The 16,510-nt window shown below is 39.2% G+C and overlaps 1 protein-coding gene across 4 annotated transcripts in view; it reads right to left on the bottom strand.

Moving 5' to 3' along the window:
- FAM135B (family with sequence similarity 135 member B) overlaps positions 1-16,510 on the bottom strand; it is a 205,928-nt gene that overhangs the window by 145,490 nt on the left and 43,928 nt on the right. For all 4 annotated transcript variants that reach the window (XM_030502179.1, XM_030502196.1, XM_030502206.1 and 1 more), the window contains exon 2: positions 1,017-1,112. In XM_030502179.1, coding sequence (XP_030358039.1) covers positions 1,017-1,093 — 77 coding nt within the window. In that variant the 5' untranslated portion in view covers positions 1,094-1,112. The remainder of the gene's footprint in view (positions 1-1,016; positions 1,113-16,510) is intronic.

Below are 16,510 nucleotides of genomic sequence, written 5' to 3'. Positions count from 1 at the left end.
AACAAAATAGAGCCATGTTTCCTTCATTCAAGTTCACAGCATCTTTCCCACATAACTCATCACAGTAAAAACATATAACAAAAAGCCTGTATACAGACAGAAACAACTCTACCTAATCCATCCCAATACTTGAAACAATTCCATGGTTTTCTTGCAGGCAAGAGTGCTTGAGATAAGCAAATCTGATATGAACCATCCCTGTACCAAGCTAAGGTCTGAAAGAGAGTAGTGTTCTGTATACATCAATCCTCATAAATGAAAGAAAATAATACTCCACTAGACCCACTGTTGTCCATGAAGTACCTTCTTTTCACCTATTTGGGTCTTTTGGTCTTCTCAAAAAGTGTTTCTTTATCTTATCTTTTCCTCACTGAATAACACCTCTGGGGTACAATATGCAAGAAGAGTAACAACTCACACTTGATGAAGCTTCTCCACTTCATAGCCACGAGGTTGTTAAAAAAAACTGTTAGGAAGAGTGTTGCAAAAGAATAGGGCAAATGAAGTAGACCAGAAGCTGTATGTATTCTCGTAACTTAGAGGGACGTGAAAAAACAATGTAGCCACCAGAAACAGAGCTTTAGGCAAAGATGGGTATTCATTTTCTCTTCTGAAATAGTAGGATTTAGCTAATTTCATTAAAAGAATATAGTAATTAGATTTATGACCCTAAAATTAACGTGTTTTCCTTATAGTTCAATACAGCTATAATTTAGCACAGAGGCTCAAAACCTGTCCAGAAGCATCTAAAGCAGCTATTGTACTTATATCTGAGCAGATGCTTAAAGTAATTTGGAGCATTACAGCATTGTATTACAAAACCAAGTCAGTCAGTCTGACTTTATAGTGAAAGTAATGTACATTGATCTTCCTTGACAGCAATGAAAGCCCAATGACATCCTTCCCTGTCCTAGAGATTGCATGAAATATAACTGCATTTGGCAGAAAAGAATTTGTTTAGCAGTTTAACTCTGTTCTGCAAACTACTCCTCTGTTATCAGGAAACATCAACTCACCCTCTCTGGAAGAGGTCCACATTATGGAATTTGTGTAGCTCCACAGAAAACTCGACCGTTCCCTGGACCTCAGACATGATTTTTTCAGGTCATCACCTAAACAACACATATATAGAGGCATTATGAACATTTGAAGTATTTTGCTTAGCAAATCCATGAATGGATTACTACATTTTATTCAGCATCTTGGGGTTCATGCAAAGCTTGAAACTGACTGAAATCAACTGGAATCTTTCCAGTAACATCGTTGGGCTCCATTTTCAGGAAGACTTGCTAAAAGCCAGATCAAAGCAGTAATTAAGAGAGGTAAAAAGTCTAATTTTTTAGCCTGAGGACAGAATAATAATATTATGGAAAGTATAAGAAGCAAAAAGTAAATAACATATTATGTGCAAGAATCTCGGAGCAAATCTTAATTAACTCTCTTGCTACTCTCATATGGGAAATTGATTTTTTTCTTCTTATTTTACCAAACGGCAGATATCCAGGTTCAGCACAGCTCATTTCTGTAAAATCACAGGCCCAAAAGACAAAAACCCTAGACAGACGAGAGCAAGAATTCAGCATTCTCTTGCTTTTGAACCTTCCTATGACTTAACTGAAGTCCCAGAAGGGAAGCTTCTGAAGAAATATGAATAATTTAAACATTGATGAATGGAAGAGATTCTTCTAAGGAAAATGCTGGCAATCAAAGCACCTAATAGGCCACAACAGTCAGATCACAATTTGAAGCATTACAGCCCTTACAGATAATATCTCGTAAGTTCACTAAATCATAGAATAGTCCAGGTTTTCAAGTAACCTCAAGGAAGTTTTGGGAAAGTACATTTCCAAACCAGCCCTACTTAATACACCAATGTATACCCTCAACATTCCCCTAATTGTAGCAGAGGAAAGCCAAGGGCTTTTACAGTTTTTGGACATATTTTAAACTTTCTATTTGCCTTTTCCTCCTTTCCTCCATGCAAGTTTACTTCTGACAATCTGCAAGCTGTCTGGAAATTGTCTATAGCATCATATATCTCTATAGATAGAGATCAGATTTCTCTAACACATTCAAAAGCATCATTTTGGTAGCTGTTTGACAGCAGCCAAGTACAAACTCTGAGGATGACCCATGTCAAGGCTGCTAATAATTCCCCTATCTGAGACATATGGGTCTTTAAATGGTCATAGAGCTCAGACTGCCAAGTGAAGAATTTCTCCATATGTGCTAACTGGTAATTTCCACAGCACTCAGAACTTTGAGCATTTCTTTCAATGAACCAGGAATGAAGAGGACTTTGATACATGAAGTCTTTTGATACATGGTACATGAAGACAAGTATTAGGCTGTAGCTTTCTGAGAAGTCTCAGTGCTCACTCTTGATTAGTAATTTGCCAACCTACTGGCTTATTACATTGATTATTTTAAACTATGTTTTCTTCCTGGCTATCCTCTCAAGCACTGCCATTTTTCAAAAAGAGCTCATCCCAGAATAAAAAAGTTGTTGATTTTTCATTCAAAAACTAACATTGCAGATATTGACTTTGGAATTACAAGAATGGGACATAAGATGTATGCGATATACGTAATACATGTCTATAACTATTTCTGGCAGTATACAAGGTCAGGTTGGACAGGGCCGTGGGCAACATGGTCTAGTGTGAAGTGTTCCTGCCCATGACGGGGGGTTGAAACTAATCTTAAGGTCCTTTCCAACCCAAACCATTCTATGATTCTATGACAATTGCTAAGCCATCCATCTGGTACAGATACACCTCCAAGGTAAGGAAGTCTACATTAGCTCATGTCAGGTCATGATTTAGCAGCAGTGAAGGTAAACTGAAACTTGGCAAAGTGCTATTCTTTTTTTTTTTTTCCTCCTTTCACTATTTCAACAGGAATGAGACTAATGCTCTCTCCTTTCGCCTTTCTGCACTCCTTTCTAAGGAGCTGTATATTGTTTTTAAGGAATGTGTATGACATATTCACCTGATTATGTGCGTGATAGTCTCGTCTCAGTGTACAGTATCAAAGCAAAGCAGACTGTGTGTAGGAAGCCAAGAGAAAACCACACAATGCTACAAAGCAATACTCTGACAAGGTATTTAGCCTCGAGGAGAGTGCTAATTGGATGAATTGCTTCTGGATAAATCTGCATGTTGTGCTGAGGCATACTTCCCTAGACCAAAAGCTCAGGATCAAAGGAAACTCCACGCTTTTGAAGACAACAGTTTAAAGAGGAGAGGTGTGAATGGATGGCAAGCCAGTTCAGACCAACACCAATATAGCCGAAGAGAGAAAGTATGACATGAAACTAGGGTTAGCTAGGATAAATGAAAAATTAAATGCATGGAAATACACACAAAGGTCTTCTCTGTATTTACATTTTGCTTAGCACGCTTTATACCTTTAAGAATTGTCCTAAAAAAAAACCCCAACTGTTTCTGTAACTTACTTCCTTCACTGATCACCAGAATGAAGGAGTAAATAGCTACTATATGGTTGGACTTTCATCCACCCCACCAGAGGATCAGAGCACACTAATCTACATCAGATGGCTATATGGACTGAGCCCCCAGGAACAGGGCACTGCAGGGAACACCTGACAAGCACTAAAAGGAGCCTCTGGGGCACCTTATCATCATGGCACTTAGCAAGGTTTAAAGAAAACCTGCTCAGAGGCATGGACATCATTCTTCAATAAAAGAAGCTCTGAAATCTGGCAAAATGGCTGCAGGCGTCACTGGAGCAAAAAAACACAAGTGCTTAAATTTGTGCACCAAGGTACCAGGTGCCTGCTTAAAGGAACCTGACCATAGTCCTTCAAAATCCAAAGCTTCTGAAGGACCTCTGACCACCCCTTACTCACTGATCACTATGCAGGACAACCTTGGGTTATAAATAGAGGAATAGTCCGTATAAATAATACTGAAGCGAAGGACGTCATTACATTAGCAGTGTAAACACAACAGGGAATGTTACCAGTACTGAAATATCATCATTTATCTAGTGAGCAGTTTAAAGAAGAGTACAGAAGTGATTCTTGGGAAGTCTTTAATTCAGTGTGTTTTGTTCTAAAATGTCTAGTTTTAAGTAGAAATCTTTACATTTTTCAGAAAAGAACTGAAGAAAACACTAGTAAATATCAGTGTGAAGCTACTAAAGCAACATGGGAAGTTGTTTTCACCCTACACCTCTGTAATAGCAGTCTCCATGATCATTCTCATCACTCCAAAGCACTGGATTGATTCATCAGGTGCTTCCATCGTCACTGGTTGTGCTCTGCTGTCCTATGTGCACTGATGTTACTAGTCAGGTCACCACTTTAGCAGACTGTCCTTCTAACTACAGCTGGTGTCCTAGCAAGAGACAGTCAAATTGTCATTTTACTTGCAGAAAAGAGACACTAAGTGAAAATCAGAATCCTTTATACAAATAAAGGCCTATGAAAATCTAAATGTTTAAGGATTAGAGACTGGCTCACTTGCATTTTTAAAGGAAGACTTCATTTTACTCCCCACAACTCCACTGTTGTCAGTGGTGGTGCCTTCTGTATTCAAGATTGTACAACATACGATACTGGCCATACTGCAAAAGCTTTATCCATCTTTATCCTCCATTGCTCTCTGCATCCTTTTCGATTCACAGTTTTTGTGTGAATGACACTTTAGAAATACAGTCAACTGACTGAGCCCTCTGACAGCAGGCGAATAGTTGGTTATGTATCACACACACACAACTGTTAAACTCCTTGAAGTTAAAAACAAGTCTGTCAATTTTCTGCTGCAATCAGCATCAACCCAACCAAGGGGAGTAGAAGAACGTGAGATGGGGACAGAGCAGGCTGGAAATAAGGACAGGATGCTGCGTGCTCTGACAGTCCATGAACTTTCTAGTATTTGTTCAATTACATCTGAGTGAAAAATCAAGCAGACTTTTTTTAGTGCTTTCGCCATTCCTGTCCCTCTCAATCACAGAAGCCAAGAGAAAAAGAAAAAAAAGAAAAGAGAAAAATACCAATGACAAGAGAACAAAACATCATGTGATAAAGGGCAGTGACTCATAAACCTAGAAACATTCATCTAAGAGAGTAAAGCTGGAAAATGAAGCTCAGGAAAACCAGCACATAATTATCTTCGGTATTGCACCACTATCTTACTGTTTTTAAAGCTTTTATTTTATGGTGAATTTCTTCAGAAACTGGCATTTGTTGTGGTCTGGCCCTAATTTATTTATTTATTTTATTTATTTAATTTATGAATTCCTTGATTAAGGTGTGTAGAAGTCACAGTGAGATATTCTTATTCTCCTCGCACAAATGTCCCTGCCCACTGTAAAATTCTAAGGAACAGTATGAGAATAATAAACATATACAGATATGCTCTGAGAATTAAAGAAATTAGAAAGCAGCCATTAAACCAAGTCCTCTTTTTTGTTTATTTTTCTTTATTAATTAAATTGCTCCAGTGTTTCACCTTCATGCGGCTTGAAACTGGATCCCCAGTCCTTAACAAGCAGTGATTGCATCTCAATAGCCATGTCTGAGCATACATTAATTGCTTGAGTCCAAAGCAGTCTCAATGTCAGTAAGTTCTTTCACTACAAAACTGTCATTAACCCTTCTCCAGTTTACAGAACCTGTCCCTTTTTCCCTTCCAGTGCAACCAGCAAAAATGGGAAATGTGAGGTCTTCAACAAAACAATGAATTCAAAAAGGTAAGACCTCAATTTGTCAAAATCAATCAAGCCAGTAATTGTTTAAGATTTTGGATGATGGCAAGGTACCTCCTTTACGCTTTTAAAAGGAGTCAATCAAGTACAATACTAAAAGATATGAAGAAAATGTCAAGGTTTGTTTAGCAAAACTAAGTAGTTTACAATATTTTATATTTTACCCTTTCTTGGTACACAATCACTGACAAAACAGGACCTACGAACTGGGTCTCCCATGAGTAATATATTTTTAGACTATTCGAGGGTAGACCTGGCATTGGAATTTTATTCAGAATACCTCTTCTTTTCCTAAAAGAGTTTTGGTTTGTTTTCAAAACATTGGCTGAGGCATTTACATCATGTTCAGGTCCCACACTATCCAATATATTCCTATTACCCACCACACACTTCCATTCCTTTGACATAATACACAGTATTATTCCCTTAGTCTGTGGACCACCCCTGTGAAATGTCTGTAAATGTTCATAAATGTCCACAAATGTCAACCAGATGTCCACTGAGTTCATTTAGTCCATGACTTTGGCCACCATCTGTTATGGTCCGTCACTCTGGACAGGAGAGGTGATGTGCTGCATGGAGTTATCAGGCACTAAAGCCATATCAGGGTCAAGCCACTGCTGTGCTTGCCACTGCTTCTTGTAAGACTTGTCTTCCTCTGTTTCAGGTGGTTCCTGCTATAGTAATTCCCATAATATGCAATTCAAATCATGGGTTACAACAATTTAAACTTACATCTGTTACAAACTCCACCCCTGGTTTCTTTGGGCCAGGTTATAACATTGAACATTGCAATAAACTCCTCTCCTTATTTTTAGTGTGGCTAGCAACAAGGGATTCCTGATATAGTAATTCCCATAATGTGCGACTCAAATCATAGATTACTTTCATCCAATTTGGCAGCATTCAGTAGCTGTGTGACTTTGTTCAGGCCTTGATAGTCCACTGTTAGCCTCCAGTCTCCATTAGTCTTTCACACTGGTCACATGGGATTATTAAAGGGTGAATGAGTCTTACCGAGCACTCTTTGGGTCTCCAGTCAACAGATCAGTTTATGGGTGGGAACCAGGGAGTCTCAACTGGTGGGATATTGTCAGCAACCCCACTGCAAACACATCTTCTGAGAGACCAGGGAAGCTGGACAGCTGTTTAATCTTCTCCACACTCAAGGCAGCTATACCAAAAGCCCATTGGTGCACTTTTGGGACTTTGGAGTACCTTCTCCTGAAGTAGGCTGTGTCAAGGATACATGCAGACTCTGGACCAGTCACAATAGGGTGTTTTTGCTACTCATTCTCAGTTAGGCTTACCTCAGCCTCCACACCAACTGTTCTTAGGATCCTTCCATCACTCCAGAAATGCAGGTGGATTCTGCCCCTTTGTAATCTGATGGCATTACATCAGATGTACACTGGTGTCCATTAGAACTTTATACTCCTGTGGGGCTGATGTGTCAAGCTATCGAATCCACACAGTCCAGTAAGCCCAGTTGTCTCTTTCCTCTATCAGGCCAACTCTCTCTTTCTGGTCAGAATCTTCATCACTTGACTTTTGTAGCTGAAAAACAGAAGTCCCTTCATCAGGGTCAAAAGTGTGATCAACCCTTCTACTCTGCCCAACAGACACCAGAACAGTAATTTTGCTGGATGGATACTTTTTGGCTGCTGTATTTTAGTGCAGTTCGTTTACCTGAGCTTCTAGTCTCCAGGTAGATTCACCATCCCACTTCCTCATGTCCTCACCCTGTTCATGCAGGAAGAACCACAGGGTTACATGCAGCATGTGTCACCATTACCCTTTCCGTTGATGAGAAAAAGGCTAACTCTCAATTTATGAGGCCTTGGTTGGTATGCATGAGGAAGACCTCTCCTTCTTGACTTGCTTGAACATGGGTCAGTCTGTCCACAGCTGAGACACAGGCACATATGGAGGGAGCGAGATTATCTTCATATTCTTGGAACTGTCTGGACAGTTCATCTGTAGTTGGCGCCTCCACGTCTGTCCAGCTCATTGTCTCCAGGGTGTGTGACACCAGTGCATTTCGTACAAACTTCCACAGCATGTACCACATGTGCCGGATTTCGTCTGAGCCTTTGGATGCCAGGTCACTATAGATCACCTCCAACACAGCTAATTCCCTCAGATACTGAGTACCTCACTCAGTGTTAGTCCATCTTCTTCGGGAATTTTCAATTCTTCCTTGAAGGGATACTTGTCCTTCACACTTGACAGGAGGCACCGCCAAAGACCGAGGACTCCTGCATTTTTTCCAATTCCATTGTCAATGGTCTTATCCTTAGCAAGGGATCCAAGTTGCAAGGCTTCCTTACATTCTAATTCCTGGAAGTTTTCAAGGATAGGTTGGACAGGGCTTTGAGCACCCTGGTATAGTGGAAGGTGTCCCTGCCTGTGGCAGGGGGTTGGAACTGGATGAACTTTAAGGTGCTTTCCAACCCAAACCATTCAATGATTCGATGATACGGCTTGATGATCTTAAAGGTGCTTTCCAGCCTAAATGATTCTATGATTCAATGATTTAGAACTCAGCCAGAAGTCTTGTTAGTTTGTTTCCTAAATGCACTTAAAAAATCCACAACTTTCAGGTCACTGCTTTTGTGATTTTTCTGTTTGTTTTAACATGCATTACCATTTACAGTTTCAGTCTCAAGTTTTCTTCAGAAATCATGTTATTCTTAGCCATGAGAAACCTTCTAATGCTCCTTTTAGTCATGAACGTACCAGGGATTACTTTGTAAGATGTCCAATCTTTACAACCACCTAACATTACCCAGTATAGTTTACAGAATGAGATAGTATCACAGCACAAGATAGCAATAATCCCTTGCAGCTCTTTTGCTAAGGTTTTTAGATTTCCAGTCTGTTGTAATCCTTTTCATTTTTTCTTCAACATGCAAGCCAAAATGAAGGCTTGTGACACAGGTAAAAACAAATGCAAGGCACATAGTTTTATTCAATCATGTCTATTTAACCTTTTTTTTTTCTTTTCCACTACATAAGCATTCAGCCTAGTTCAAAATGCTGAAGGATAATTTACTATTTTTTACTCTAAAGAGCTAACTCAGTTTGGATACAAGCCCTGAAAATAATCTTCTAACATAAAAAAAAAAAAAAAAAGAGAAAAGTTTGCTGTTCAATATTCTCAGGAAAATCAATACCCACAAGTTTGTCAGATGCATTAGACATATGTTCATTAAAAGTGCAACACCATGAATCACTTTTCTCAAGGTCTGTTGATTGCTACCACCAAACCTGATGAGTTAGAGACACAGAAGACAAATAATAAATGATTCTTTAAAGAATTACTCATAACCTAAAGAGTATTCAGAGTGGAGCAAGTAAGAAAGGAGCAGATTTGTTTTATGTGACATTTTTTGCTCTTATCTACTCCACTGTTCTTTTTCTTTTGCAAACACACCAGCAATTCACAAAGGACCAGTGAATCGCTAGGGGTAGGTACACATTCAACCTCCAGCAACAGAATTAATCCTATGAGTAAAACCACTTGCACCTCACAGTTGAGAACCTTCACTCTAGATCAATAGATCCAAATGTATGGTCCGCAGTCATGGGTGAAAACAGAGTGTACCAAATGAATCCAAAGAAAGTAACTTGAGGAAACAAATCAACAATTTGCTTAAATCTGTCTCACATTCTGTTTGCAGAACCAATTCACGCTGGAGAATTTGCACAGGTCACCAAATTCAAGAAGGCTGAGAAGCAATGGTCTAGATTATACCTTCATAAACTGATCATTTCAAGGGTATTTAGATGGAAGAATAAATCTACTAGGGAAAAAACAAACCAAAACAAACAGGTTGTGCCAGAGGATATGTAGGGCAGAACTGAACGAGGGCCAGAATAAATGCCAGGTGCCAGTAGGCTGCTCTTAAGAGATATAAAGCCTTTGAGCTATTAGGCAGGATTAAATGTGAACACAGCTGTGCAAATTTAGGTCAGATCACTCAGAAAAAAAGAATGAAGAGCAACCTCAATTTGTCCTCTGTTAACATGTGCCTGTCAGGACACCAGTTCTGAGTTCAGCTCCGCACAAATCGTTGTCTGCTTACACCACTTAATAATAACCTGCTGCTGGTATCATGCACAAAATGAAACAGCAGCGAAAATTCAGACAGAAGAGGAGGGAGTGAAAAACAGAAGGAAAAAGGAGATAATACAGACTTTCACCTGGACTAGTTTCCCACAGCTACATAATCCTCTCTTCTTCACACCTTCCCTACCTTTTCCATTCCCAACTTCTATTTCTTCTTTACAGCCTTCAAAAGAGAATGAGGTTTTAAAATTTTATGCACAACTGAGAGCTAAAACTCCAGACTCCTAAGAACATCGTCATCTTCAGCCTTCAGCAGTGTCTCATTCCCACTGTTCATCTGAAACTTTTCTTCTGATATTCCCATTCAGTCTTAGAAACACAAAGTGCATCAAAAAGCAGCAAGTTATTTGAAGCCTATTTAGGACACTCAGACAGAATTAGCCATTGTTCTCACATTTGACTGTGCTCCCCTCACCAATAAGAAGAGCTATATTCTTCTCAGTCTGGGTTTTTTTGTTGGTTTCATACAGAAATTAGACCTCTTTCTTTAGACACAGACTATATCTTTTTTTTTTCCTGTACTTATGAAAGAGCCTTTTATAAGTCAGGTATGAACTTAGGTTCTACCCAGCTTCATACCCGACTGATCTCCAAATTGCATGGACATATGTCTATACTAAGTACCTGGAAGTATATCAGGATGATTGACCTCATTCAAATATTTAGCAGCACCTAAAGGTCATTTCTGTCTGTCTTCTGAATAGGCCACATCTGGATGTGACAGCAAGTTGACCAAGAACCTCTGTGGAAAGATTCCAGCATCCAGTGCTGTAGGACTGGAAAGGAGATTAAGAAGATGGATGAGATGCATCCTTTTGTAAGAGCTATGTGGCTGCCTAATGCATGAGTAAAGGAGCTATCTGCTTTTGAGCACAAATGGTCATGTCAATGAAGACATCACCAAAGATTCCAAGTAGATAACAAAGGGACCTGAGCATCATCACCATGATGCTACTAACTAGTGACAGCAAACAAACTAGTGACAGCTAAGACAGTGAAAGGTTAATGGATTATGTTTTTGGGCACTGTTCTGACTGTATTTCCATTTCTGGTCATGAAAAATTTCATGGCACTGTGCTGTAAAATGAACTGTCCTTGTCAGATTTTAGATGCTCATAATGCATTTTGCCTGATCAGAATCACCACAGAGTTTCACTTGAACAAGTTATATTCTCCTTTAGATGTTCTGAGGACATTCTAAGTAAGCACATACTTTACATTAATCCCACTTATTTATCCTTGTTTATGAAAAATTTAAAGCACAGTCACTTGCCCATGAGATTAATCTCACTAAATAGAAATGCCTTTATATGTATGAGGTGTTTAGTCATGCTGTAGTCAATAGAGATCTAGCAAATACACTCAGAAAGGTTCATGTGACCACTGATACCTACTGTGCTCACTGCCAAGGGAGCTGAAGGTAACTTGCTTGGGTGTAGACATGTGAGCCAAGTTAACACATTTAGTTAATGTAATTCATAGCAAAATGGCACAGATGAACAGGAGTTTGAATGTGTCTGCAGAATCACACATGAAAAGGGTGAAAGAGGCAGAATGTGTGTGTGTCTATAGATACTATTGCCTTACATGTGTTTTAAAAAGATAAAGAAAAAACCCAAGCAATTCCTCAAAACTTAATCATACGTTTTGCCTTCATTTACCCTAAACCGTTTTGTCTTTTATGACATAGATGTAGACATCTAGCTGGAATCAACAATGAGAGTATCACTGGATTGCAAGGTGTTCAGCTCTTAGAAGATGGGAAATACCAAAGATAAGGTTGGCCATGGAGTCTCCATTATCTCCTTAACGCACATGCATCATGCTATTATCAGACACAGATCTACAAAACCACTTCTGTCTCTTGCAGTGTTCAGGACAGACAAGTTCTGGGAATGAATCTGGACTCTGGAAAAGTCTCCTAAGGTTTGTTAGATTACAGGAGATGTTTTATAAGGAAGATAAGGGATCTCAGGAAACAAAAGAGGACTGCTGGTTCAAGAAAGTATGTGCATATTTAGCAAGTCAGGTTGTCTGAAGTCTTAATCACTTGGTCTAAGTTTTGAGCAAGTTAAAGACTCTTAACACAGACCTTTTCATTCTATAAAATTCTTTGAAATTGCTAACAAAGCAACCACATGTTTAACACAGTTAGCAGCTGTGTTAAGGTTTCATGTGGAATCAGTGAAGCTACTGATGCTCATAAGGAGCTGTTGAATTGTATGTTCGCAGTGCTGGACAAAATGAGACTCACACACTGAGCAAGACAAAAGCTCAGAGCACTGAACGTTTGACAAGTAGTTGTGGGTTTGATTATTATCACCAAAAATACTCATGGGCTCGGACAGTGCAAGAAGAAGATAAGGATGCTGGCAGGAGAACTTGACAGAGAGACAGTCAGAGCAGCACCAGCAGAACTAGGGTCTCTGTATTATCAGAAGAGAGAATATTTTCAATACTGAAATTAATACAACATGATGGTTTACTTTCAGGCTAACAAAAATATAAAACAACCAAATAATTAAAATATTTTTAATAGCCATCCTCAGCTGTAAAATATGTAACAATTGCACACAAACTTTGAAACGAATGCTTATTCCAAAGGGTATTGACTACTATAGAAAGTAAAAAACATGTAGACCATTTTCCATTGCAATGGGTCTTTGGACAGGCAGTGCCTATTAAATGGGCATGCAGTAACAGAGGCACAGGTGCCAGTTTAGAGAAGTAAGATTTAAATATAGGCAATAAAATATGCAGAGTCATAATCAGAATGTTGACGTATTTTAAGTGCTTGGGGCCATGTTGATGTAAATAACTGCATCAGGTTTTGCCATAGAGCAAGGGCTAAATTAGGTGGTTTACAAACAGAGGAAAAGGCTGACTTATTTGTCATGGCACTGCTTGATCTGTGATAAAAAAAGAAAGGGCCAAGTGTGCCACTGCTAGACAACATGAAGTCAACACAACAGGGCTTGAGGTACAGCTGTTGAATAAAAGGAGGCTTGCAGAGTCTAACAAAACAGGAAAAACATGTAATTCTTAAATTCAGGCCAGCATTCTGGTGAACTTCACCAGAAGGATGGCTTTGCATAGCTAGGAAGTTTTCCTCACAAAAGGGCTGTAATTTTTCCTTGAGGCCTTAGCTCCTATTCCAGTCTCTGAACAGCTGTCCGTCAAGCTTTGCCTGACATGCCTATCACGTTGGTCATCTCATTGATCCAATAACTCTTCTCAACTGAGTAAGGGCTTGCCGAATGGATGATGAGCTCTTGAGGTTCATCTGGATGGGAAGACAGATTTCCCTTTGAAGAGTCGGGGGCACTGGCAACCTATTACATGTGGCAAATGACCAATTCTCCAAAGTACCTAAGTGTTTGCTTTGGTGTTGTCCTTAACACATTTACTTGAGTTGCAAAGCAAATTGTGCCTGAAGAGGAAGAAGATATGCTAACAAGTTAAAGATGTCCAACCTGGGGCTATTTCCCTAAAATCCTCTTTGCTTGTGCCCAAATAACCTCCAGCCAAGCAACTTGTTCGACAAGACAGAGGGATTTCTAGTAAGGCTGAGGCACCAATACAGCCATTGTACCACACTACCTCCACGTCCCTTCAAGTTCTGCTTTCCTGGCAATGATTAAATATGAGCAGACCCGATGCCCATGGCACACTGCAGATGTACCAGCAGTAAACTGCACATTTTGGTGCAGATAACAGTCTGGTGGTAGCAGCACGGTATGCACAGCAGCAAAACACCCTCTTTCTGCAGTTGTTTTGCAGCCTGTAATTAACTACATATAGCCACAACTTATGCTGGCACCTGGCCCCAAACAGGCTGGTTTAAGACAAGCAGGGTATCCATATCCTGAAGTTATAGATACCATTATTTAGACAGAGCCCTCAGTTTGTAAGGTCTAAGCGGATGGCTGCAGAAGTTGCTTCTTGCCAAAATTGGACAGAACTGTATTGCTATCTGCTGTACACCCAGGAGAGAATTGCCTGCTGAAACATGGGCAACTGAGAAACTTTCCCCTTTCAAATGGGGCTTCTGAGGCCATGCTGCTTTCCAATGGAATTAAACAGCATTCATTGCTGAGCTGTTATTCTGCGATTTTAACCACAGACCAAGCCCTGAAATCTTCTGAGCAGTAGTGTCCTTCATGGTCTTCAGTGGGGTTAATAATGAAGTAACAGAAGGAATTCAGTTTTGGATCTAAATGGTCATGGGGGTCTCTTGCGGGAATTGATTATCTTTACAATTAGTGGAAAGGCCTGTTATGTACAAAGTTCCTTCATCCATCAATTGCTGAGTGCCTTATTAGCAAAGTGTTGAAGGCTTCTTCAGTATTTTCTTGGTCTAGGTAAGTATCTAAGCTCTCTCCTAACTCCTCTTTCACAGACAAGAGTATGCACAGGACAATCCTGTCAGAAGATAACAATAACAAAGCTGGAAGCAGCAGAGAGGAACCTCGTGATCACTCTAAAAGCTGAGGCAGAGAGGAATGATATCAAAGGATTTATAATCTTTTCATTACAAAATCAATACTATTGCAAAATATAAAAATGATGGGGAGCAGTTCCAGTAACAGTCACCGGAGAATAAAGGCAATACAGAAACATACATAGCAAACCCATACTTGGTTCCTCTTCACTCAGTATCCCATCTCTAGCAAGTTACAGAAGAAAGTTAGAGAAAGAATGTAGTTAGTAGAAGAAATTTCATATGGTCATTTCAGGTAAGAAACCCCATTTGGTACAAAAATCTGGTAACTTTATGAGGACAAAGATTCTAGGAAACGTGGGAATGTTCCCAAGGCAAAATATTGGAAATTTGGCAATTATGAAGGAATTTTCCCAGTTAATGGCTTTCCCACCCTAAAGGCCTGTTTTGTCATTTCAGTAAGGACAGAAAGTTTACTACCATTCTTTTTAATGTCTTTAGAACATTAGAAATTCATCCAATAACAATACACTATGTATGAAGATACTACTTGGTATCCATTAGACCAGCTGGATATTTTCATAAAGTTTCCAAATACCCCTCCACCCCCACAAAAAAACCCTAAATCAAAAAAACAGAAGAAAAGGTGTAATGAAAATGAAATTCAAATGTTTCCTGCTTGACCTTTTCATATTGTGTGGGATAATCTCAACAAAATGAAGTGATGCATACAACACTGTGTACTACCTGTGACCAATTTGAAGCCAGCAAAGTTGTAATTTTGATTATTTTGTTCCCATTTCACTAATACAATGCAATTCCAGGAACATGAATATCTTGATGAAAATATTTATCACACAAATATCTTGTACAACACTCCAATTGCACAATCACACACCAGGCTGCTGAGCTAAAAACCAGACCAAAACAACTTTGGGTACTCTAGGCCAAGAATTCAGTAAGATTAAAACATCTGGTCAGAAGCAGAGAGGTTGTCTATAAGCAGAGGAAATTTCATCACCCAAGCAGAAACTGGGACAGCATTTTGGATTAAACACTTCTTATTCCAAGCAGGAATCTTTAGCAAACAAGGATGAGATGCAGCCTAATTTTTTAGTTTTATGCCAACCTATAAGACAATATTGTTCATATTTCTATTGGCACATTGGAACTTCTCAGGTCATTTGCTTCTTACTATTTGAAATAAAGTGTCATCTCGAAGATTATTAACAGTATTTCCTAGGTCACTAAATTCTCTATAGAGGACCAGCCGCCAATCATGACTAAATTTTTGAGCTCCTTGTATTTACACACCTCATAGGGAACAAGTCAAGGTCTCCTAAGAATGAAGACTCAGCATAGGAGAAGCTTCTAGAACAAGATGTACTTTACTGTCAGGCATGGATCAAGCACCTATGTTAAAACAAGCAGAGGGCTGTTCCTCAGTCTCCGAACAAGAAAGTGAGCTGCATGTGAAATTGAAGTCAAGAGAATGTAGTTAAACATAAAATTTCAAGCAAAAAAAGGTATATCAACATCTAGATAAAAGTTCCTGTCATGTGAACATCCTGTTAAGGGTAGGCATATTTAGCACAAAGGTGCTCTGTTCCTGTGGGGTTTTCATAGCCTAATTCTTGGTAACAGATTAATTGTTCCTTGTGTCCCACAACCAAATGCTTAACCCCATTGGTTTTCATTTTTGTATTATAAATCCAATCAATATGTAGAACATCAGGAGAACTTAGAGTGCACTCGGTGCTAATACACAGCTTAACAAAATATGAACAAACCCCAGCAAATTTCTTGTATTTCTTATGACCTCATTTTACCTCTGATGTAGAGGTTCCAACTGATTTAAAAATTATGAATAGCTTCTGTCAGAAGCATAATTTTATTTCCAGAGCTTACAATAGAAATGATGATGGGCCTACAGGGCTGAAACTAGCTTCACATTTGCATCTCACGCGGAATTTTAGACACTAGCTTGTTGTGTAAGCCAACATTTCAGATTTGATCTGAAAAACAAGATGCAACGAACAGAGGGCATCTAGGGTCTTTTTATTGCCTTTGAAGAAAGAATGGCATTTTTGCTTCTCATTTTGACCCCTCTGAATGTTTATATCTATGTAAGATACTTTGGGAAAAGGGTAATTTTGGACATCTTGCGGAGTCAAACGTGTAACCAGAATGTCAAACTGCTACTA

The sequence above is a fragment of the Strigops habroptila genome, chromosome 1 (genome assembly GCF_004027225.2).
Source record: "Strigops habroptila isolate Jane chromosome 1, bStrHab1.2.pri, whole genome shotgun sequence".
NCBI classification, from domain to species: Eukaryota; Metazoa; Chordata; class Aves; order Psittaciformes; family Psittacidae; genus Strigops; species Strigops habroptila.
The sequence above is the reverse complement of the archived record's forward strand: the minus strand, read 5'-3'. Positions and strand labels throughout refer to the sequence as shown.